A 24,334-nucleotide genomic window follows, 5' to 3' on the forward strand; every position below is an offset into this window, starting at 1 on the left:
ACACTCGCGCCCCTCGCTTTCCCAGAGCCGATGGCTTCAGATTCCCATGACCCACCGAAAACACACATACTCTCACCTCGCAGTAGATGCGGCAAAGAGAGAACGTCTTTCGTCATCACGTTCTTGTAGCCGGTAAGAGCCCTGCGTATGGCGTCATGAGCGCGCGACGCCACTAGGCTAAAGCAGCCAATCGCGGAACATGGTCAGTGGTGGCTCAGGTTTGCCGTCATAAGCCCAGCGACGGTTTGTCGATCTGTCTTTTCCCGGGAGTTAGTGATGCCTCGACCTTGCTAGGAAAAAAAACAGGGGAATGTCTCTACGCTGCGCGGGCGCCGCCCGCAGCGTGGGGCCCCGGGTGAGCGGCGGGGCGAGCAGGGTGCGGGCGTGGGGTGGGAGGCTCCCGTCCTGCAGAGCGCACAATAATAGGGCCAACACTTACTGAGCGTTTGCTTCTAGCCAGGCACTGTTCTCATTTTTTTTCATGTAGTATCTCAGTTAATTCTCCCGACACCCCCATGAGGTAGAGTCTCTGGTATTGGTTTGTTTATAGGTTTCTCTCTCCTGCGCTGAGAGCTATTTTTCTGCGTATCAGAGTGATTTGTACCCTGTATTTTTTAGAGCACTCCGATGAGCACCCAAATGACTGCTTTGTGTTGGGCACTTACTGTGTGCAAGACACCACTCTGTCTGCTAAGAACACAAAGCTGTGCTCTAGGTTTTACCGGGAGACATGGACAAATGCAGTAGCAAATCGTGCAGCACCCTAACAGGCACTCTTTGAATTGTTGAAGTTTCTTTTGCGTTACTCGTAGTGACTCGTGAATTTTACAGTGTTTTGCCTATCTTGTACGTGCGTGTTTGTGTTCAGATCTAGAAGCCACTGGTTTCTTATGGTCAACAACTGTATACTGAATGACTGCCATATTCAAACACAGAATGTAACCTAGAAAATTAAAACATTAGGTTTAGTTGCCGTCCTTCTAGTTCTCTGAAACCAACTGAGCATTACCTCTACGTTTTAACACCTATGCTTAGCCAAAGCCCAAAGTATAAAGAGATTTATTGCAAATTTCATTTTAAACGTCCTTGATTTAAGTCAGGGATAGAAAATTCAGAGCAGTGGCATCTTCTCCAGTTGTTGCAGTGTAAACTTGGTGCAAGACAGGCTTTTAGTCCTTTTAAGTGGGTTACATGAAAATGTGACGTACATTAGCTATTCCAAAGGTTTTCAAATCTATTCTAAATGTAGAGTAAATGTTTAACTCTCCTTCTCCTTAAGGTTGGGTTTGTTCTTCTTGAGTCATCTTTAATCTTAGATTCTGAATCAGTTCTCTGGCTTTACCCTTCCTGTTAGGTATTAAAACAGGTTAAAACTAAGTTATTCCAACCCCACTAAATAAACGTCATAATGAACTCTTTTCTTTAGGTATTTGGAAAGTATTTATGCAGTTCAGTCCGAGCAGTAAGTTCCTTGCCAGATAAAAAAAAGGAATTTTTACAGAATGGACCAGACCTTCAAGATTTTGTATCTGGTGATCTCGCAGACAAGAGCACCTGGGATGAATATAAAGGAAACCTAAAACGCCAGAAGGGAGAAAGGTAATTGAAATTTTGAGATAATTTTAATGTCTCATTGCTTCGTTGTGCATTATTTTCAGATATAACCAAGCCCTAGAGCATATTTTTTATCAGACTTGTTAAATGTAGCTTAAAATCATTAGAAAGAAGTGATAACAGGTATAGAACAAGTAAGGAGGTAAAATTGTTGGAATCTTTTTCTCTGTACCTTTTGACAGTTTTTCTTCAAACTTTCTAGGACTTAACCATCCTATACTACCATCTCCTATTTTCTTTTTTTTTTTACCATCTCGTATTTTCTGTCTAGCGTCATATTTCTTCAGAGTGAAGGTTATCACATTGCTGCTAGTAGTCTATTAGAACTTGATAAATTTTTTATTGTTACTGGATGTTGATGATCTAACTTGTTTCTTTTCTTAGTCAATATGCATATGACCTGTGGATACCTTGCCTTAATTTAAAAGAATGGTGAGGGAATTTTATGCAGAGGGTGAATTGTTTTGCTGGATACTTTACCCAACAACGTCTAGATCACAACTGGGTGGAAGTCAAGGGGAACCTGAGGATACATAGTCTTCACCCTAAATTTTAGATTTTTTCCATTTAATAACCATCATAAAATCTAGAATGTAGAGCAGAAAGTACTCTCCTTACACTGAACAAATGTAGAACTTTTTGTCAGTATTATTCATTGGGAATGAAATGTTCAAAAACTTCCTCATTCTTTGATTAGGATGGTGTTACTCTGTGCCTTTGCAAAAGGTAGACATGAGTATATTGCCCTGTTAGACACAATTATCGATGTTTTGTAAAGTGGTATGAGCAAGCCTAAATTTGATTCTCTGTTCTTACTTCTGTGGCAGAAATTATAGCAGTTAATCCAGGATTATGGGAAAAAAAAAACCCTGTTAACTAGGAATTATAATAGAGCAAAGTAACTTCAAAGCTGTGTGATTATTTGGGAACATATTTGTTAATGGATATGTTTGGCTTTCCTCAGGTTAAGACTACCTCCCTGGCTAAAGACAGAGATTCCCATGGGGAAAAATTACAATAAACTGAAAAATACATTGAGGAATTTAAATCTCCATACAGTAAGTTGTCAAAGTGTTAAATATCCCTCTTATCCAAAAGCCATAGTGTTTCTACATATGTGGAACTTAAAAATTAATAAAATACATATCAATCACAGGAAGGAAACTCAATAAGATCAGGATGCATTACTAGCAGTAATGGAAATATATTTAAAAAAAATTTTCCCTGCAAAAGAAATAAAAAGTAATTATATATCTTAACCTCTCATTTAACATGCAAAAAAGAAGATTTTTTTCCTGCAACGTAGGAAACAATTGTTGGTTTGTTTGTTTTATATTACTTGTTGGAAAAAGTATACAGTCATGTGTGGCTTAATGATGGGGATATGTTCTGAGAAATGCATCATTAGGTGATTTCATTTTGCAAACATCGTAGAGTGTACTTACACAAACCTGGATGGTATAGCCTGCTACACACCTAGACTATGTGGCACTAATCTTACAGGACCACCGTCATATATGCAGTCTGTTGTTGACTGAAATGTCGCTATGCAATGTGTGACTGTAATATTAAATGTGAAAAGTTATGTACGCAATCCCAAATGTTAACTACACCACTTTAACTGTTCAATATATATCCTTCTAGACCTTTTTCTTTGCACATATAAAATATATGCGTTCGCATAGTTTTTAATTTAAAAATGGGATCCTAATATATATACAGTTTGGCAGTTTAACAGCATTTTTGAATAATGAATTTCATCATAGATATGTTGTAAAGAATGGGCAGTGTAAAATGCCTGATTACTAACTTGTTCAATTAGTAAATATTTTCAATCTGATTGTATTCAGTTCCCTTTTACTCACAGGTGTGTGAGGAAGCTCGATGTCCCAATATTGGAGAGTGTTGGGGAGGTGGAGAATATGCCACTGCCACTGCCACAATCATGGTAAGGCCAGCCTCAAACTCTGAAGTTTTAGTCTAGAAACTGAAAGGAAATATTTTATGTCTTTATCCTAAAAATGTGCATTGTGAATCTCTGATCAGATTTTTCATTACATATGAGTTTATGAGAAATGTGAAAAAAAAAAACCTGACGGAATGATCCAGCCTGTTATGATCTCACCCTTCTCTGAATAAAACTATTATTGATTCTTCCATCTATCTGACACTTAATCATATGTTGCCTTGAGACATCTCTTCTATTAATTTTTGGAAATGTTATTCATGATTGCTTAACTTCTCTTTCCCCCTAAACAACAAGCATTTATTTTTCTCTCTCATGGATCTTTCAATTAACTGGAGTTCAGCTGACCTTGACTGGGCTAAGCTGGACTCCAGGAGGTAGGTTGGGTTCGGGTCTGCTCTACAGAGCTTTATTCTCCTTGGACTAGCAGCTCTCCAAGGCATAGTCTTATCATGGAGAATGAAAGGAGCACAAGAGGGCAAGCCAAATGTACATGCACATTTGAGGCTTCTGCTTGATCATGCCTGCTATCATTCTGTTGGCCAAAGTAAGTCACATGGCCAAGCCAAACCGCAATGGGAGTAGAGACATAAGCTCCTCCCCCAGTGGGAAGGCCTTGCAAGTTACCTGGCCTACAATGAGATGTATAATCTTAATATGGGGGAGATAGAATTGGGATTAACAATGCAGTTTACCATATTTATCCAGAGGGTTTTGGAGATTGAGATATTGGGGTTAAACCTAAATTGGGTGCAACTAAAAGTTCTTATTTGTCTGGGAATGTCTGATAAACTGTTGAGTTGTAGGAGGAGGAGGCTACAGTATTTACATGAGGATTCTTATGAGATAGAGCTCCTTCTGGAATAATACAGAGCTGGCCAGGGAGCTTATCCAAGTTATGCAACCTCAATTCTTGACAGAAGGAGTGATTCTGAATACTCCATGATAGAAATCCTGGTTTTGGGCCATCCCCGTGGCTTAGCGGTTAAGTGCATGCGCTCCGCTGCTGGCGGCCCGGGGTTCGGATCCCGGGCGCGCACCGACGCACTGCCTCTCCAGCCATGCTGAGGCTGTGTCCCACATACAGCAGCTAGAAGGTTGTGCAACTATGACATACAACTATCTACTGGGGCTTTGGGGGAAATAAATAAATAAAACTATTAAAAAAAAAAGAAATCCTGGTTTCATCCCTTGCCTGGTCCCCTTCCCCACTGTTCACTGTTGACTCATAACTGGTTCCTGGGAAGAGTTCATTGTTTCAGAAAACTTTATGAGATGTTGGGCCTAAGCACCATTGCTGTCTGTCCCCTCTGAGAGAGTTAAACATAAAGCAGACGGGGGCAGCTTTCTCCCCCAAACCACAACCCCTGCTGTGGGGCTTTGAAACTCCAGTGGCCCCAGAACATCTGCAGTGGCTGTGCTTGGCAGGGGGCAGAACATGGTAGTGACCTGTGGCAGCAGAAGCAGTGTCCTGGAAAAATAGCAGTACCCACAGGAAGCAGATTATTAACTTTTTATGTGTTTTCTGTTTCATCTGTTTAACAAGAAGGAGCTGTGCCTTCTGTTTAACTCCCACAGAGACCTGTGTATTGATATGTTAATTGAATATTTTATTTCTTTTAAAATCATTTTTATTAATATTAAATAGATGCAAAAGAATCTTTATTCTACGTGTAAGAATCTTTACCTATATGTAAGTTCAAAGAATACCAATACAACAGACACGCTGATACTCACCTCCAGTTTGAGAGTAGAACATTATCTTTGTTCTACTATAAGTAGCATTATCTTTGAAGACCGCCCCGCCCCCATGCATTCTTCCCTAATCCCATCCCCTTTCTTTTTCCCTTAACACTATTCTCAATTCTGAGCTCGTTTCCTTTTTTTCCCCCTAGTTTTACCACATATATTTGTATTCCTTAACTATATTGTTTAGCTTTGAATGTTTCAGATTTCTTATAAACAGAATCAAGCTGTATTCATTCTTTGCAACTTTATTCTTCCAAAATTATATTTTTGAGGGTCATCCGTCTATTTGATTTAAATTGTAATGTGTCTGTTCTAGTTGATGGGTGACACATGTACAAGAGGTTGCAGATTTTGTTCTGTTAAAACTGCGAGAAATCCACCTCCACTGGATGCCAATGAGCCCTACAATACTGCAAAGGCAATTGCAGAGTGGGGTCTGGATTATGTTGTCCTGACGTCTGTGGATCGAGATGGTTAGTGTGTCATCATTGCCTCTTCCAGAAATTGGCTCTTACTAAATTGTGACATTATCTTGAGCAGTGGACTCTTTTGTTTCTAGATATGCCTGATGGAGGAGCTGAGCACTTTGCAAAGACTGTATCATACTTAAAAGAAAGGTACTTATTTTTGCATTTTCTTGTGTTAATTTAAGGACTTTTTTTTGACCTATATGAATTCAGTTTATTTAAGGTCTTTACCTTAAAGCAGTGGTTATTAACCTTTTGGGGGGATTAAACCCTTCTAATAATCTGCCGGAAATTATGTGATCTTTTCTCCAGAAAAAGCATATTCGAACATACGGATACATATTTGCAGAAATTTTAGGGATTCAGAGGCACAAACTTATCTATGGACCTTTAGTCCATAGAACCTTCTTTCATATTTGAGTATTAGTCTAAACTTTGAGTAATTTTTAAGAGAAGAATAAACTATAGTCTTTCTAGCACTGATTTTGAATAAATCATCATCTAGAAGTAGTTAGGGTGAGAAAATCTCCCACATTGTTAAAATATGTAAGTCTTGAAATAGATTTTATCCATATTCATATGCCTTGGGAATTTTACCCATAATCCACATTTTTATTAATATTTTAATCCCATCTATTTAAAAAGCATAAAAACGGAGTTATGCTCATTTCCTACAGCTCAGTGGTAGTCCAGCACCTAGCGTACTTAGTAAATGTTTTTTCAATGATTCCCCCAATATTTTCTATTTTTTTTATAGTTCATTAAAAAAAATTCTATCTGCAACCCACTAACTTGATTTCACAACTATCAATGAGTTTCAACTTGCAGTTAAAAAAGACAGTGAGTTATAGGATGTGTTCTTTCAACATCTCATATCCATGAGAGAGTGTATATGTGGTCCTTTCTACATCTGTTCTCTGAGGAAACAGCTCCAAAAACTGCATTTGGGTTTGTGAAAAAATTTATCAGCTGTCCCAGTCATGTCTACTGCTGTCAAAGGAAACAGTTCTATGACCTGGTTCACATTTTGATGCCTGAATGTATAGATACAGCTAGAATATAAATAAGAAGGTTAATGTTTAGCTTATATTTCATTTAAGCAAAGCTTATGACTCAGCAACTCAGAAAATAGTTTTTAAAACCCATAGCTGGGGCCGGCCCGGTGGCGCAAGCGGTTAAGTGTGCGTGCTCCGCTGTGGCGGCCCAGGGTTCACCGGTTCAGATCCCGGGTGCGCACCACTGCATTGCTTGGCAAGCCGTACTGTGGCAGTGTCCCATATAAAGTGCAGGAAGATGGGCACAGATGTTAGCCCAGGGTCAGTCTTCCTCAGCAAAAAAAAAAAAAAAAAAGAGGAGGATTGGCGGATGTTAGCACAGGGCTGATCTCAAAAAAAAAAAAAAAAAAAATTTAAAACCCATAGCACTTGTGAAATACTTGCCTGGAAGAAGGGAGGAGGGCACTCTTTGATGAATTTTAAAAGAAATAAAAAGTAAAGCAATCAAATAATATTTGTATTCACATAAGAAGTGTCCTAATTTACTTTCTAAAGAATAAAGAAATTATTTTGTATTTAAATTTTAATTCCTATAAACAATTTTATTTTTTAATACTTATTCAATCAAGTTTAAAAGTCTATATAATCTAAAAATTTATTCTGATCATTATTTGCATGCAGATGTGTTTTAACCACTATGCATATGTTATTTGATGTTCTGGATTTGTTTTTTTTTTTCATTTAACAGTTCATATATAAACATTTGTATGTTCATGCTTTTCTTGGCAAGGTTCTAAAGATTACTGTGTTGAAACTGATGCTGAATGAGTACTGGTGATTTCTGTTTTGAGCAACAGTTATGTCAGTTCTTTTCCTCAGTTTGATACTTATCTTTTTTCCCCCTAGGAATCCAAAAATTCTTGTGGAATGTCTTACCCCGGATTTCCGAGGAGATCTTAAAGCAATAGAAAGAGTTGCTCTGTCAGGATTAGATGTATATGCACATAATGTAGAAACAGTTCCAGAGTTACAGAGGTGATTACATGTACAGAGTAATGTTGGGGAGTTTGGAGGGTCAGAATCTGCTATATTGGGGCTGGCCCCGCAGCTTAGCGGTTAAGTGCGCGCGCTCCGCTACTGGCCGCCCGGGTTCAGATCCCGGGTGCGCACCAACGCACCGCTTGTCCAGCCATGCTGGGGCAGCATCCCACATACAGCAACTAGAAGGGTATGCAACTATGACATACAACTATCTGCTGGGGCTTTGGGGAGAAAAAGGGAAAAAAAACGAGGAGGATTGGCAATAGATGTTAGCTCAGAGCTGGTCTTCCTCAGCAAAAAGAGGAAGATTGGCATGGATGTTAGCTCAGGGCTGGTCTTCCTCACAAAAAAAAAAAAAAAAAGAATCTGCTATACTGTTTTCTCACATTTTTTGGGGGAAGACTTTGTAATTGACTTTTTATAAAGTGAACTTTCTTTTTCAAACAAAAACAGTGTACATCTGTTACAGAAAAATCAGAAAATATAGCCAACAAAAGTGTAAACATCAGCCATAATATTTCCACCCAGTAACATCGATTACTAACATCTAAGTGTATTATACTTATATATTTATAACATGTATGTATGTTTTGGTACTCATGAGCATGTTTTTTTTCAATAGTATCCTATTGCAAGTACCGATGAGTTCTTTTTTTTCAAAGAACAGTTTCAAAAAGAAAAAATTACACAAGAGCAATTGTTTTGATTGTAAATCTAAAGAAAGAACTTTTAAAAATGCATTTGGCACTAATATAGGCAATAAGTGATGCCAAAGAAAAACTGGTATCATTCAGGTGTATTTTAAATCTCTTTTATTTTATTTTTTTATTACTTTTTTTTTTTTAATTTTATTTATTTATTTTTTTCCCCCAAAGCCCCAGTAGATAGTTGTATGTCATAGCTGCACATCCTTCTAGTTGCTGTATGTGGGACACAGCCTCAGCATGGCCGGAGAAGCGGTGCGTCGGTTCGCGCCTGGGATCCGAACCAGGGTCGCCAGCAGCGGAGCGCGTTCACCTAACTAACCGCTAAGCCACGGGGCCGGCCCTAAATCTCTTTTAAAAAGTAGATACTATGCTTCTTTACTCTTCCTAATAATTTTAGTAGTTAAGAATAATTACAGATTGTTATTCCACATCAATGACTATGTTCATATTTCAGAAAAATGAAAATTATTTTAGCTTTCAGGCAAGATTAATACATTCATTTTCATAAATTTTAGTAAAGTATTTGGCAGTGATTTTATTGGCCTCTACACATTATTCTGTGTTATGGAACGTGAAAGAAGTATGATAAACAATAACCAGCATTTCCACTAAATCATACTTAAACATCAGGGAAAAACTTAAATTCAGTGGAGAAATACTTTCAAAAAGTAATTACTTTCTGTATTATCAGTTTTGTGGTTATTTTTAAATTCATAAATTTGTTTTCTCTCTTCCCTGTGAACTGGTCCCTGATTAAAAATAACAACCACAACACCAAACCAATACACAAAATAAAGGTGCATTAGAATTCAAATGAATGCTGGTTTAACATCAGCAACTTGCTGTCCTTTGGGCCTTGTCACCATGTAAGCCATGGTGGTTTGGCCCCTGTTGAAGTCTAGCACACAGCCTGTTCCAACCATGTCATATCTCATGATACCACCACCAGTGGGTGCCAGTTTCCCTGGTTTCACTTAAGAAACATTATCCTTTCTAGTGAAAATTCCAGAATCGTGCATTTTTTTTACCTAAGAGATCTCAATGTTATATACTCACCAGCAGAGGGCAGCTTAGTCTTTAGAAAAGAACTCAGCATAAAAGTTTCAGACCTGAAATGTGGGTTTGGGTTAAACAGTTTTTTCTTTGTTCACTGTCGAGATTTTATTACTTCCACTCTTTTTCCCTTCTCTCTTGACTGCCCCTTACAATCACTCATTCTCAGCTTTAGAATTCGGGTTTCTCAGTGAGTAATTCATAAACTGAATTACTTCCATCCTAGTTTTCTCCACCCTAGGCTTGAAAGGCCTTAAAAGTCGGCAGAGCTGGGAGGCCCAGTGAAGCCTCATTTTCTTTCCTAAAGTAACAGTTAAACATTTCTGCACAAATGCTACCATTGAACCATATGATGTAATATAATGTCCAGAATGTACTTTTCTGGTATTTCAGGTTGCTTGCATAACTGTACTTAGTTGAGCTTGTGGTTATTCTTGCTAACAACAGCCCTGCTGTTTTCAAGGAAAGTTCGTGATCCCCGGGCCAATTTCGACCAGTCTCTACGCGTACTGAAACACGCCAAGGAGGTTCGGCCTGATGTTATTTCTAAAACATCTATAATGTTGGGTTTAGGCGAGAATGATGAGCAAGTATATGCAACGATGAAAGGTAAAGAAATTGAAAAGTGAAACTCTTTCCCGTTTAATTTGAGTAATAGCAGGAACCCCACTTAGAAGGCCCTGTTATGTATGCTTCCTCCGTAGTCTCAGTGAAAGTGCCAGTAAGAACAAAGTACAGTATTATGGCTATAAACAGCAGCATAAAAAGGGAAGAAGGATGTTTTCTTAGAACTTTATGGAATGATGTGCAGGAAGCTCAGGATATGCAATTTGTATCCCATTTTATTCCCTACCCTTTCATCAAGTAAAAACGTGATTTTTGTCCACTTTTCTTAGCCATTGGACAATTTTTGAGAGCTAGCCAGGTACCAGGAACCCTGGCAGCCACTGAGAATTCAAGGATGAACAAGATGAATCCAGGCCTTTGAGGAAGAGCTTACTTATAGTGTTGTCACGTAACATGAAGTGCTTTGGACCTTGCTGAACCTTAGTCCCATAAGCCTGTTTGCTTTGTGATTCTTGGGCTTTTTAAATTTTATTTATTTTTATTTTTATTTTTTTTAAAGATTTTATTTATTTATTTATTTCCCCCCCAAAGCCGCAGTAGATAGTTGTATGTCATAGCTGTACATCCCCCTAGTTGCTGCATGTGGGACGCAGCCTCAGCATGGCTGGAGAAGTGGTGCATCGGTGCGCGCCGGGATCCGAACTCTGGGCCGCCAGTAGCAGAGCGCGCGCACTTAACTGCTAAGCCACAGGGCCGGCCCTATTTTTGTTTTTTATTTTTTTTAATTTTTTGTTTATTGCAGTAACATTGGTTTATAACATTGTATAAATTCCAGGTGTACATCATTATACTTCTATTTCTGCATAGATTATTAAATTTTAAAATATAAAAGACTTTATTTTCCCTGAGGGTCCTTGGCCTACTTGTAGTCATTTATTGGTTTAAAGAGTAATAAGTTCAAATAGTAATTAAAAGCTGCTCTTTACCACAATGCATACAGTTTTACTAGAAAGATTCTGAAATGGCAGAGATCAAATCGCATCCCCCAGAGCATATCTTTTACATTTAACAGAGGCCAAATACGGCATGACTGGGCTATAATATGAATGTTCTCAGGCCTGTCATATACTGTTCTCTTCATCTTTTCTGTCTAAAAGACTCTGGCGTTAAATACCTTCCCATCCCTATTTTAGCATTTATTCCCAAGTATTAGAGTTATTTGTCTTTATATCTGTCAGCCTCACATGACTGTCTTAATTGTTCTTATGTTTTCAATCCCTAACATATTTCCTGGCACATGAATACTTTGAATGGATAGGTATAGTCTTATTCCCAACATCGGGGTTATAGGCCACATAAAGTTCACACTGATCTGAAGTAAAATTATGCTCCAGACAATTATGCTTAAATCCACAAATTTAGCATTGTGAAAACATCTGGTAATGTAATGTGTGCTTTTTTTCTATAGCGCTTCGTGAGGCAGATGTGGACTGTTTGACTTTAGGACAATATATGCAGCCAACGAAGCGCCACCTTAAGGTACAGCTACCATGAATTACCAAATGTTTATTGGTAATTTGAGTTAAATCTTTATTGTCCGTAGGTAAAATTAAGAAGCTGCTGGCTTTTTACTATAATGTTCCATGTATATTTCCAAGTTCCAGTTTCTGTTTTATTATCTGCATAAAGCAGCTACACTGGCACTTATTTGCTGCCCCCAAAAGTGTATGACTTAAGTGAACCTACAGAAAAAAAAATTAAAAAGTTGAGAAATTACATTCATTCACACTTGGTGATCTTGTGATTTGTTTGAGTTATATGAGAGCCAGGGATGAAGTAAGAAAGAAAAGTCAATCTTCCTATTTTTATATCGGACATATATTCATTCATTTAAGAAACTTTTCTTGAGAGCCAGCGCTGGTGGCCTAGTGGTTAAGTTCAGCGCCTTCCACTTCAGCGGCCTGCATTCGGTTCTCGGGCGCAGACCTATACCACTTGTCTGTCAGTGGCCATGCTGTGGCAGCAGCTCACATACAAAAAGAGCAAGATTGGCACAGATGTTAGCTCAGTGGCCTGGTGGTATAGTGGGTAAGTTCACGTGCTCTGCTTCGGCAGCCCAGGGTTTGTGGGTTCAGATCCACACATTGCTCATCAAGCCATGCTGTGGCGGCGTCCCACATACAAAATAGAGGAAGATTGGCACAGATGTTAGCTCAGCAACAATCTTCCTCAAGCAAAAAGAGGAAGATTGGCAAGAGATGTTAGTTCAGGGAGAATCTTCCTCAGTGGAAAAAAAAAGAAGCTTTTCTTGAGCTTTTCTGACTATGTGCCAGACACAATACTAAACAGAAGATACAAGATAAATAAGACACCATCTTGTCCTCAAGAATCTTATAGGCATGACTGATTCTTGATTATATCTATTAGTCTATAAAAGAATGATACAGATATATAATCTCTATACATAGTCTCCTTTTCTTTCTCTGTCCTTTGGAGTAGCTAATATAATACAAAATTGATATGGTTCCCCTCCTCTTTAATTCCCTGCAATTAGGTTCTGACAGCATGACCAGCAAGTAACCAGTAGACAGGTAGTCAGTGAGGAAGGAGAGGAGGAAAGCCTGGGAGTGCCAGTATAAATTATGAAGTGAAATCACCCTGAATGCATGGGCATAGATTTTCCATAGAATCAAAAAGATTTAGAGAAATTCTAGAATCTATCGGAATTCTTTAAATCTAGGTTGAAGAATACATTACTCCTGAGAAGTTCAAATACTGGGAAAAAGTAGGAAACGAACTTGGATTTCATTATACTGCAAGTGGCCCTCTGGTGCGTTCTTCATATAAAGCAGGTAAGTTAGACTGCAGGGGATGGTTTTATATAGACCATAATTTTCCACATTAAAATTATAATAGCTGTGGTTGTCTTTTGTGAAAGAAAAAAGTTTTTTTCTGGAACGTCCTTAGGAGCTTTTCTCCATAGGGCTCGTATTAAGGAAAAATTCCTCTTAAACCTAGTTTGTCCCTTAAATAAAGAATCCTTCCCACTTCCCCTTTATAGCTTAGCTACTATGATGAAAGCAGAAGTAATCAGTTTATTCTATGTGTGGATTTCAATAGTAGGTTATTCAGAGATGACAAATGTCAGTCAAGCATATAACATGGTTTTCTGGAAAACGTATATTCATTTGACAGTGATGCCAGCTACATCTCCAAACTCCCAATCTCAGATCAATTTAAACCCTGAAAAGTATCTATTTGACAGTATTGCTGCTTGCACTGTTAATATCTTTGTGTTTTTCGTCCCAGAAGCAACAGGAAAAAAATCCATAAGATTACTTTCCCTATGGAAATTTTTAGTGTTTTTACTAGCTACAATGCAATTTTTCACCTTTTCAGCTCTTATTTTGATCAGTAGCTTGAGCTGACTTATGAAAATAAAAGCCTTTTCCAAGAGATAAAAGGTCATGTGGGGGCCGACCCGGTGGCCTAGTGGTTAAGTTCGCGCGCTCCACTTCAGTGGCCCAGGGTTCACATTCTGGGCGCAGACCTATGCGCCACTTATCAAGCCATGCTGTGGTGGGCATCCCACATGTAAGGTGGAGGAAGATGGGCACGGATGTTAGCCCAGGGCCAGTCTTCCCCAGCAAAAAGAGGAGGATTGGCAACAGCTGTTAGCTCAGGGCTACTCTTCCTCACAAAAAAAAAAAAGGGGGGGGGGCATGTGGTAGTGACTGGTAGTGACCATGAAAAGATCTATGAGAACATATCTGAAGATGGAATTTAATTCGAAAAATGTTTATGATGTTTTCCCTGTCAGTTGGACTTAACAATTATAATTTTTTTGAAGAATAAACAGCTAATTATTTTTTGTTTGTGTCTAAACTATGTTATTGCTATTAATGATCTTTTTTTTTTTTTCTTCTGTAAGTTTAAACTTTAATGATCTTTTAAATGACTGTGATATATTAGGGTCTAATCACAGATATGTTTAAATTAAGCATAAATTCTACTTGTAAAAATTAATGTTCAAGTATTAGTAACATTCAGTGTGTTGCTTTAAAGAAATTGAAGACACTTTAATGAACTAACAACAACTTATCCTAGTTATAAAACCCAAGAATTTGATTCAACACTGACTGATAGGATGTGGGCACTTTGGAATCCAATAATTATAAATGATTTATTCTTCTTCAAGCAGTGCTACTGGCAAGCTAAAATATATATGTAAAGGGTAGAACCAACATCAGCTTCCAGAGTGGTTAAAGTAGAATAATATTATTTGAAAGGAGTTTTTATTTTGTTAAGGAAAATTTCTAACATTTATGAGGAAATAAATTATGAACTTTTTAATGCTTTTAAAATTACCAGTAAAAGATGGAATTCTGGTATGTAGAGCATTAGACTCAGATGATGGATTAGGATCTGATAATGTTGGTTCTGCTCCTATCATATTTAGATGAGGTGTGGAGCAGCACGAATTATTCTATTGCTTGGTTAGGGTATGAGTTTTGGGGTTCTTGGTGATTGTGTATGGATACGATCATTGTAATTCTACTTGTATATTAAGATGACAAAGAGAAGTTAATCAGACTCCTAAAATCAGGCCTGCAGTGCTGAGCTCTGCCGATAAGCGTTGAGCCATGCTGTAACAGTGATAGACTAAATGGAACCCTAATGACCTGAAAAGTGCATGTACCCCCTCTAAGAAGCTAACTTATTGCACAGGCACAACTTAGGGGTGGAGAGAAAGCCCGTTATAAATGAAGAGCTCTTGCTTCCCCAGAGGGCAATAAGCTAAAGAAATTCCATCAGATGAGTCTACTCAACTGCAGCGAGGTCTGTTTTATAAACATCAGATCCAGGCTAATCATGTAGCAGAATTGCTCTCTGAAATGAATTGTGCCAACAGCAATATTTTGTCAGTGATGAGGAATAGATAGTACACATAAAGTGGAATAAATGCACAGAAACAGACCCATAGATACAATAGAGCCACCTTTTATCATATTAAGTTACTAGAAGGAATAATAGTAAAGACTGTAGTGATAAAAAAAATTTTTTAAGAATAAAGACTAATCATTGTTGGGAAAGGGCAAAAGATATAGGGGCTATGTGAAGTTAAAAAATTATTGCCATTGAGATTTGAGAAGAGAGAAACACCAATAAATATAAAAGTCTTTAATAGGAAACACTGAGATACGTATAATTATTCTTAAATTTACTTTAAATTGATATTAATGTATTTTCATTTTTCCTAAATAGGTGAATTTTTTCTGAAAAATCTAGTGGCTAAAAGAAAAACAGAAGCCCTCTAACGCTTAACAAGGCATTCAAGATCATAGGAATTTTTAAAACTTGATTCCAGTTGGTAAGAGAGATGGTGGCAGAATGCCTAGACTTGAGTGGACATACCCCAATCTTTTCATTTTAAGAAAAATGTCAATAAGCTATGCATGTTTAATTATAGTAATTTATTTATCTTTTAGCATATCTTCTTTGTTCCAATAGACAATTGCTTGTTATGGTGTAATCATAAAACATCTTTGTAAGAGTTTACTGTTAACAGTATAATTTAAAAATACATTAAAAACTTCTAGAGAATCTTTTAAGCCTCTGTTACCCCTACATCATTGTCACATTTCATTTCTGAAAAATGACATACTGTGATGAAACAGTCCATATAGATTGAGACTATGATCAGTTTACTTATAATTAGCATATGACCTTTGCATGATAGTATAACATCATTGGAATAACTTTAAAAGGCTTAAGAGTTTGAGTATTGATTCCTTACATTAGTATGACTACTTTAGACCTGCAAAATAGTTTTACATTACTTGTTTAGGACTTCTATGAAACCAAGACCATGATGTTCTAAGAGGGGGAAATATAACCTAAGAATAACAATATTAACCCTCATTTTATGATAGATTGCTGAATCCACATGCACTATACCATTTATTCCTTTTATTCCTCACACCACTCTGATGAGATTGTTGTATTATATGATAGTAATGACCTGAAAAAGGAATTTCTTTCCTAAATACTAGAACTCAAATTCATCTTTTGAGTCTGAATCCTTTCTTTCTACTACATCTCACAAAGGAAGTCTTTAGATCGCTTTATTATAAAATATGCAAGGTGGATAGCCAATTCTGTTTTGAATTTTTAAATATGTGAACTATTATTTTTTATAAGTAACACATAACTTTGAAAATTAGGTACATTTTAATTTAACTCGGGGAAACCATATATACTTTGACTCGCTTTTTTTATAGATGCTAATAAATTTTGCTATGTAAAATTAACCTCATCAACTTTAAATTTGAACATCTCTGACAATCACCCTCCTTAAAATCTATTATTTCACAGGAAAATACGATTACTTTTCAGACTCTGATTTTGTGACATAATCTGGTTGTTTCCTAATTTTGCACGGTCTAGACGAATGGTAATGAAACATTTTAGCAGAAGAATCATTTTGTCAAGTGAAATTTTCATGGAATCCCAATGTAAAAAAATTAAAATGGCATTTCCTTAGCACAAAAGTATGTTCAAGTTTCAGATTTGTAATAGCTATATATAAAAACAGTGAATGATAAAATGAAGCTATTTTGATACAAACGTGAAATTGGGAGTCATGGTGACATTTGCTGTCTTTTGTCAGCCTCAGCAGTCTACTTGTTTCTTTGTTTTATTTTGGTTACACAGTATTGAGAAAAATCCTGACTGATGGTGCTGAATAATAGTAAACCATAAAAAATTTTAAAACACCTCATCTTGCCATCTCAGGATACTCTCCAGTTAAACTTAATCTAAAAACGTGAAAGAAGCGTAGTAGGAAATGTTTGTTTCAAAGTGGAATCACAAATAGTGTCTTCTGGATTTGTTATTCATTCACTCCTGGTTGCATAACTGACCATAATACCGTGACTGGAATGTGTGACTGGTCTTGCTGGACGTTTGAGTGTGGTGAACATTGTGCTGTAGAGGTGTCCTTCCTTGCACAACTGTACGAGAATGGACAGGCTTGAGTTTGAAAAGGCCAAGGCAGAGCTTTGACCTGCCTAAACAGTGATGCTTTAATAAGAAGCACATTTAAATTCACAGACATGGCAGGAGGTCTATTAAAAAATTCTTGGTTGGGCAACACAAGTTAATGTATTACTGGTGTCCAATGTATTAAAATTCAGTATGTGCCTATTTTAGTATGTCTGATCTTCTTCTTTCTATAGCACAAATGGCATTTTTAAGAAAATAGGGGCCGGCCCCGTGGCTTAGCGGTTAAGTGGGCGCGCTCCGTTGCTGGCGGCCCAGGTTCGGATCCCGGGCGCACACTGACGCACTGCTTCTCCAGCCATGCTGAGGCCGCGTCCCACATACAGCAACTAGAAGGATGTGCAACTATGACATACAACTATCTACTGGGGCTTTGGGGCAAAAAAAACAAATAAAATTATAAAAAAAAAAGGGAAAAAAAATGAAAGTGATAAATGTACATAGTTTTTAAGAAATCAACTAGTACAGGGCTCCCTGCCCCTTTTCCAACCACTGAATTAGCCAGCCCTGAAACCCACTTCCTGTTTGGTGAGATAATAAATGCCTTTATTAATGAAACCAGTTTGAATAGGAATTTCTCTTACTTGAAGCTGAAAGCATCTTAACTTTAGAGGCATTATTGTTGTTACGTCATTAAGCATGTGAGCACCAGGGGGCTTAGGCAGAAAAATGGGAATAATACTCCAAAGAAAGATTCAGAATGTGAGCAGAGCAAACTAGCAGGAGCAGCAGCTGAGAGGGCTGGGAGCACACACCCTTCATCCCCTGGGGACTCTCTCACACACACACACACACACACACACACACACACACACACACTTTACTTTTGTGCTAATAAAATACCATTTTAACTTATTTTCCATTGGGCTTCCATTCTTTTGCTAAAATTTTGGCCACCACATTTTTTTTTTTTTTTTTTGGTGAGGAAGATTAGCCCTGAGCTAACAGCTGTTGCCAATCCTCCTCTTTTTGCTGAGGAAGATTGGCCCTGGGCTAACATCCGTGCCCATCTTCCTCTACTTTATATGTGGGGTGCCTGCCACAGTGTGGCTTGATAAGCGGAGCTTGGTCCGCACCCAGGATCTGAACCTGCGAACCCCAGGCCGCTGAAGTAGAGCGTGCGAACTTAACCAGTATGCCACCGGGCTGGCCCCCAGCCATCACATTTTAATTTTCAAGAGCTCTTCTCTGATTATTCCTTCCTTTTTTTTTTTTTTTTTTTTTTTCTAAATAGCATCTTGTTCTTGTTTCCTAGCTGTAATTTCTTCCGTTTTTCTCTCTGAGGATAATTTGTTTTTTGAAATTGTGGTTCTCTGCATTGAGCATTGTCTCTGTTTCCTGTGTTTGTTTTGGTCTCTGCCTTTTGCTTTGAAGGCTCTCCTCAAATGCCTGGTGACCCTTGGCGGTACCTGCATGCTGAGTGGTGCGCCACTAAAGCTGATTGGAAGCTGGGGAGTGGGCGGGCCAGCTATTCAATTGATGGAGCTTCACTCCAGAGTGCTCAGAGGGTGAGCTGGATTTTTCGGTGAGGAACTCTCAGATGTCAGGAGTATTTCTCTAAAGCCATTCAAGTTTTAAAGTAATAATAATAACAATAATAATAATAATAACCCTCAAGTCTCCTGCCTTGAGGGTTATAAACTTGGCTGCTGGCTTTCTAAGAGCCAGATGGGTAAAAAGCAATTAGGATAGGAGAGTGTGGGTCTCTCTGTTCAGTGTGCAGGCTTTTGTTTAGTTCCCTTGTTTCCAGTCTGGCATCTCACTAACACCGTCCCCACGTCTGAAACCTTCTGATTCTATTCCTCCTGAAAATAAACTTCTCATGTCCTATGAGAGTAAGGCTTGGGAAAGGTAGTTTCTTGGTGTGGGGTGGTAGCGACTTGGGTGCATCTAACTGTTCCTTATAGTCGTCCATCTAAGTCTCCTGTTTTCAGCCCCACGCCTCAACTCCACCTTTTGTGGTATCTGGTGCCTCCAATTCTTGAGATCTTCTAAGAGGCCACTTACCTACATCTAGAAGGCAGTCTCTTTGGTGACCGTTGAAATTTCTGCTTGCTCTTCGTAAGTTGCTTAGCCTCCCTTTGCTTTCCACCTTCTGCAAATTGGTTGACATCCCTCATCCATTGGTGCTTCCTTTCTTACTCTCTTTGTCCTTGTCTGTTTATAGCTTTCTTATTCCTTACTGCCATTTTAGTAAGGTTTCAGGAGAGAATGAAAATAGTGCATGTGTTTAATTCAACACATAACCAAAAAGTCCAGACAATCCTTTGACTTGCTGGCTTTGCTTTAGGGCAGTTGGTGTTGGACTTAGAATGCGAGGGCTTTGTTCTGGTGCAGAACAACAATGCTCATTGCCCTAGTTCTCTCCAGCAGTTTAATCAGTTTCTTTAGAGAAGACCCCTCTCCCACCCTACCTGTATTTTTTTTTTTTTTGACCCTATGTCTGGGAGATGTAGTCACATGGGTATAAATGCTAGGCTGCCTGTCATTCTGCCTCTAGAGGTGGATGAGATGAGAAGGTTGACTGTTCAAATTAAAGACCTATAGTTAAGCCCCAGTGTGTGCCCCTCTCCCTCCTACCTCCTTTTGGGTAGAGCTTCTGCTCTTCTCCTGGGCAAGGCTGCCTACTCTGGCCCTCACACCAATATTCCAGGGAGCAGCTCTTCCCTTCAGTTAATACACATCCAGCCACTCAGTGTTTTCCAGAAATTTCTTTAAATCTCTTAACCACTGATGACCTCCTCCTATTCTCTTTGTTTTATTGGATCATGCCTTTATCCATCCCCCCTTGCTGTAATTTTAATGGGGTCTTCAGAAGGGAGAGGATATAAATGTGTGCCCAGCATGCCATGTTGACCGCTGTCTTTTTAATAATAGCTTTGTAGATAGTTTTACATATATATTATAATTATGTGTGTATATATGTATTTATATTTAAATCAATCATTTGCAAGATGCCTGAAGCACCTCTATAAAGATGCTTGGGCACAGTTTGAAAATCATTGGTAGAAAACAAATAATACTTAATTTTCACTTTATATCTGTATGTTTGCCGTCATGTAGGCTTGGTCTTTAGTGTTAGAAAAACTAACATCCCTGGCAGTATCCTAAGTGTAGTGTTACCAGTTAAGATGTATCACCTACTACTGCATTTCCTAAACTCCAGTCATTCGCATACAACCCTTAACAATTTTTGCCCTACCTGGACAGGAACTACAGTGTCATATATTAATTTTTTTTTTTTTTTTTTTTTTTACAATTGACTGAATTCCTAAACTTAAATCCTTTTACAATGAAACTTTATATCCCTACCATAATGGAAATCAATAATAATAGCAACGAAAATATGGATTTTATGTGTGCGGCAGAGTCTGCTAATTTTTTCCAATTTCCATAATCCTCCTTCTACAATAATAGAACTTTTAGCTGGCACATGGTTGGGGTCATCTTGCTAAAAATTATATTTCCCAGACTCCTTTGCAGCTGGTTGTGGATATGTGACTAAGTTTGGACCAACAGTATGTGAGCAGAAACGATTGTGCTACTTCTGAATGTGCTTTTAAAGGGTGCGTTGTGCCTTTCCCTTCTTTTCCCCCTTCCCTGATGGCTCGAGTGAAAACATGACTTTGAAGCTGGAGCAGCCATCTTGGACCATGAGATAGACTTGTGTCAAGGACAGCAGAATAACCAGGTGAAGAAGCCTGGGCTTCTGATGACTGTGGAAGTGCTCCACCAGCCCTTGACTACCTACCTGAACTGTTATGAGAGAGAAATACATTTCTGTTCTGTTTGATGCTATATAATTTTTGGTCTCTGTTAGAGCAGCTAAGTTTTTATACTAACTAATATTATATTAGTAAGTGTTGCTTATTCTAATGCCTATAAAATAAATACCTAATTTAAAATTAAGAAAAATGTATATTCACTTAAAATAATCCCATGTTACTAGTGGTATATTGTAAAATACAGATCTGTAATGAGTAGTCTCTTTTATCTGTCTGTGTTCAGGAAAAAGGAAGGGAGGAAGGGAGCAAGAGGTCACTGAATCCGACTTATCGTCTGAAGTTTAAAGGTCCTTTATAAGTATTATTTTGCAAGGCTGGCACTATGATATATTTCTTCTTGGATTTTGGCCTAAAACTTGAATGCAGTGCCAGTATATGAATAAACTAGATGGTGACATCTAGTTTGAGGCTGCAAGCTCTGGAAAGCTAGGATAAGTCTCTTTAGTGTGACTAATGAAGTTAATATCTTTTTTTTAAGAAAGTGACAACATTTAAGAAAAGAAACCTTCAATGTTTCCATTTACCATTTTAACCATTCTAAAGTATATAATTCAGTGGCATTAAGTACATTCACAATGTTGTGTAACCATCAGTGTTGCCATTTTGACAACTAAATGAAGCCCAAACTCAGCCTGGAGTTAAGGCTTTCTACAATCTGTCCTTAGTCTAGCCTTCCAGTCTTCTCCAGCTATTCCTCTTTCTGCTGCCTTCAACTCTAGACAAGACAACTTGCTTTCCCTAAAAGCAGTCTAAATGTTCCTGTATCAATCTTCTTTTTTTTTGCTGAGGAAGATTTGCCTTGAGCTAACACCTGTTGCCAATCCTCCTCTTTTGTGTGTGTGTGTGTGTGTGCTTGAGGAAGATTAACCCTGAGCTGACATCTATGCCCATCTTCCTCTATTTTGTATGTGGGACCCCACCACAGCATGGCTGGTGAGCAGAGGAGGTCCATGCCCGGCATTCAAACCTGCGAACCTGGGCCGCTGAAATTGAACACATGGAACTTGAACCACTCCGCCACTGGGCAGGGCCCCCCTGCATCCATCTTTTTGCTACCATTGCTTCTGCCACTGACATGCTTATTTGACCCACCCTTCCCTACCAAGATCATGTCTGTCTATTGGGACCCGCCTCAAAAGCCACCCTGCCTCCTGGAATTCTTCCTGTTTTCCTCAGCTGGAGTAAACTTGATGCCCACACAGCATTTTGTTTTTATAATTTATGGCTATTTTCATATTTGGTCAGCTATTTCTGTACGTGTCTTAGCTTTTTTACAAGATTGCTCTCATTCATTTATGTCCTCCATTTCTTAGCACCTCATAGCATCTGCCTTATAGTGGGTACACAGACGGCTAATTTGAAATATTTTAAATAGAGTTATGTGAATGTGAGTACAAATGAACTTACATGGACAGCTAGACCTTAATTTCGCTAGCTTGTCTTGCCAAACCCTACCCCCTCTACCCCATCCCCAGCCTCCTGTAGAACCTCAGACCCCTTTCTAGTAAGTAGTTGGGAGTCCCCAGGAGGGTGAAGGGCATGTACTCACATCTTCCTCAGCTGCAGCTCATGCTGTTTTGCCATATCCACCTTCTGGTTTTTTCCTTGGGATGCTATTCCATTATTCTGCCAAAGACCAAGGGTACTCACTCCTCTTAATAATAATTAAGACCCCTAAAATTAGGATGCTTTGAACTTCAAGTAAGAAAAGCTCTTCTTCAAACTGTTGTGATCTTGAGCAAGTAACTTAATCTTTTTTGCCTTCTGCCCTTCATCTGAAAATGGGGATAGCACTTATCTCAAAGGAATTATGTGAGGAATAGATGAGAAAATGCACCTAAAGGTCTTAGCGTAGTGCCTGCCCGATAATGCTCAGTGTTAATTACTGTATTTTTAGTGATTGCTAAACTTACACGTGGCTTTGGTTCTGTGGGACCTGCTCGTTATGGTGTCTAACAGGAGTGCCGACCACCTGCCAGCCACTGTGCCAATAAGATCTTTGTGTAAACATTGATCTCATGTAATCCCTATAACAACTTTTTGAGCTAGAGATGAATTATCTCTATTTTACAGATGAGGAAAATAAAGCTTTCAGGTAACTTAGCCAACATATCACATGCTAGTAAGTAATGCAGTCAGGATTTAAAACTGGAAGTCTTAAGTGGAGTAACAGATGATTTCTGGAGAGCACATTGTGGGAGAGAGATTTTACTTTTTTATGTACTCTTTTATATCTATTTGAATGTTTTTTACCATGTCCCTGTATTGTTTTGTTTTAATTATTAGTTAATAATCTCGCCAATATTCATTGCCCCCACTAAAAAAATACTAGCTAATAAAAATAGAACCCTTGTACAGGGTGGGAGGGGGGGCGAAAGGGGTAAAGGGGCACATGTGTATGGGGACAGATGGTAACTTGACTTTTGGTGGTGAACATGATGCAGTCTATACACAAGTCAAAATGATGTGCACCTGAAATTTATATAATGTTATAAACCAATGTGCCCTCAATAAAAAAAAATAGAAAATCTTGTATCAATTAAAAAAAAAAGCACAGGGTCTTTAATTTTCTTAGTAGGGGAAAAAAAGGCTAACCACCTTCTTGCAACTTTTCACACAAAGGTCTCAAATTGCTCTAAGTTACCTGCCCAGTTACTGCAGTTTTTTTTTCTCCCCATCATAAACATCAAGTTTACATGGCTCTATGAGCCGTCTTTTGCCCATGTTCCTCCCCTTACCAATTCTCTTACCTTGTAATCAGTAACTATATTTTACATATACTTACTTACTTCACAGGCATTAAAACATACTGCAACTTAAAACCAGTACCTAATTCTATCTGCTTTAGCAAGACATCTTTGGGTTATAATCCCTTTACTAGAATATAAAATTATTAAGCAGAACACAAGCATATTTTCAAGCAGAAATGTGAAATAAATTCTAATTAATAAGCTCATCCTCACTTCAAAATCTTATGAGAAGGGCTCATCTTATGTTCAAACACTCTGGTGTTTGTCTCTTTCAAGCATCTGCAAACTTTTTGTTAATAGCCAATATTTTAGGCTTTTCAGGCCTATGTAATCACAGGGGCCAGCCCCGTGGCATAGTGGTTAAGTTCGGCACGCTCCACTTCAACGGCCTGGGTTCGCGGGTTTGGCTCCCGGGTGCGGACCTACACCACTCATCAGCCATGCCATGGCAGTGACCCACATACAAAATAGAGGAAGATTGGCACAGATGTTAGCTCAGGGCTAATCTTCCTCAAGCCAAAAAAAAAGAGGAAGATTGGCAACAGATGTTAGCTCACGGCAAATCTTCCTCAGGGAAA

At 38.3% G+C, this 24,334-nt stretch overlaps 1 protein-coding gene across 3 annotated transcripts; it reads left to right on the top strand.

Annotated features, from left to right (window-relative positions):
* Nucleotides 1-258: 258 nt before the first annotated feature.
* On the top strand, nucleotides 259-23,394 carry LIAS (lipoic acid synthetase). 3 transcript variants are annotated; one of them, XM_058546906.1, is made up of 11 exons: nucleotides 262-355; nucleotides 1,427-1,599; nucleotides 2,579-2,672; nucleotides 3,482-3,562; nucleotides 5,646-5,802; nucleotides 5,889-5,946; nucleotides 7,698-7,826; nucleotides 10,056-10,201; nucleotides 11,628-11,698; nucleotides 12,900-13,011; nucleotides 21,932-23,394. In XM_058546906.1, the coding sequence occupies exons 1-11, from the start codon at nucleotides 311-313 to the stop codon at nucleotides 21,991-21,993; spliced, it is 1,128 nt and encodes a 375-aa protein (XP_058402889.1). In that variant the 5' UTR covers nucleotides 262-310; the 3' UTR covers nucleotides 21,994-23,394. The 3 variants fall into 3 exon arrangements, with proteins under 3 accessions (XP_058402891.1, XP_058402889.1, XP_058402890.1); XM_058546907.1 differs by lacking the exon at nucleotides 21,932-23,394 and adding an exon at nucleotides 15,425-15,755 and having other exon boundaries at nucleotides 264-355; XM_058546908.1 differs by lacking the exons at nucleotides 2,579-2,672; nucleotides 5,646-5,802; nucleotides 5,889-5,946; nucleotides 21,932-23,394 and adding an exon at nucleotides 15,425-15,755 and having other exon boundaries at nucleotides 259-355.
* Nucleotides 23,395-24,334: the final 940 nt, after the last annotated feature.

The sequence above is a fragment of the Diceros bicornis genome, chromosome 8, assembly GCF_020826845.1.
Source record: "Diceros bicornis minor isolate mBicDic1 chromosome 8, mDicBic1.mat.cur, whole genome shotgun sequence".
NCBI classification, from domain to species: domain Eukaryota; kingdom Metazoa; phylum Chordata; class Mammalia; order Perissodactyla; family Rhinocerotidae; genus Diceros; species Diceros bicornis.

Bases quoted from the DNA above. Each gene is read 5' to 3' on its own strand.
- LIAS (XM_058546906.1), top strand. From the start codon at position 311: ATGTCTCTACGCTGCGCGGGCGCCGCCCGCAGCGTGGGGCCCCGG. The intron at 1,600-2,578 runs GTAATTGAAATT...GGCTTTCCTCAG, and splicing joins AAACGCCAGAAGGGAGAAAG to GTTAAGACTACCTCCCTGGC. The intron at 13,012-21,931 runs GTAAGTTAGACT...ACCCCACCACAG, and splicing joins GCGTTCTTCATATAAAGCAG to CATGGCTGGTGAGCAGAGGA.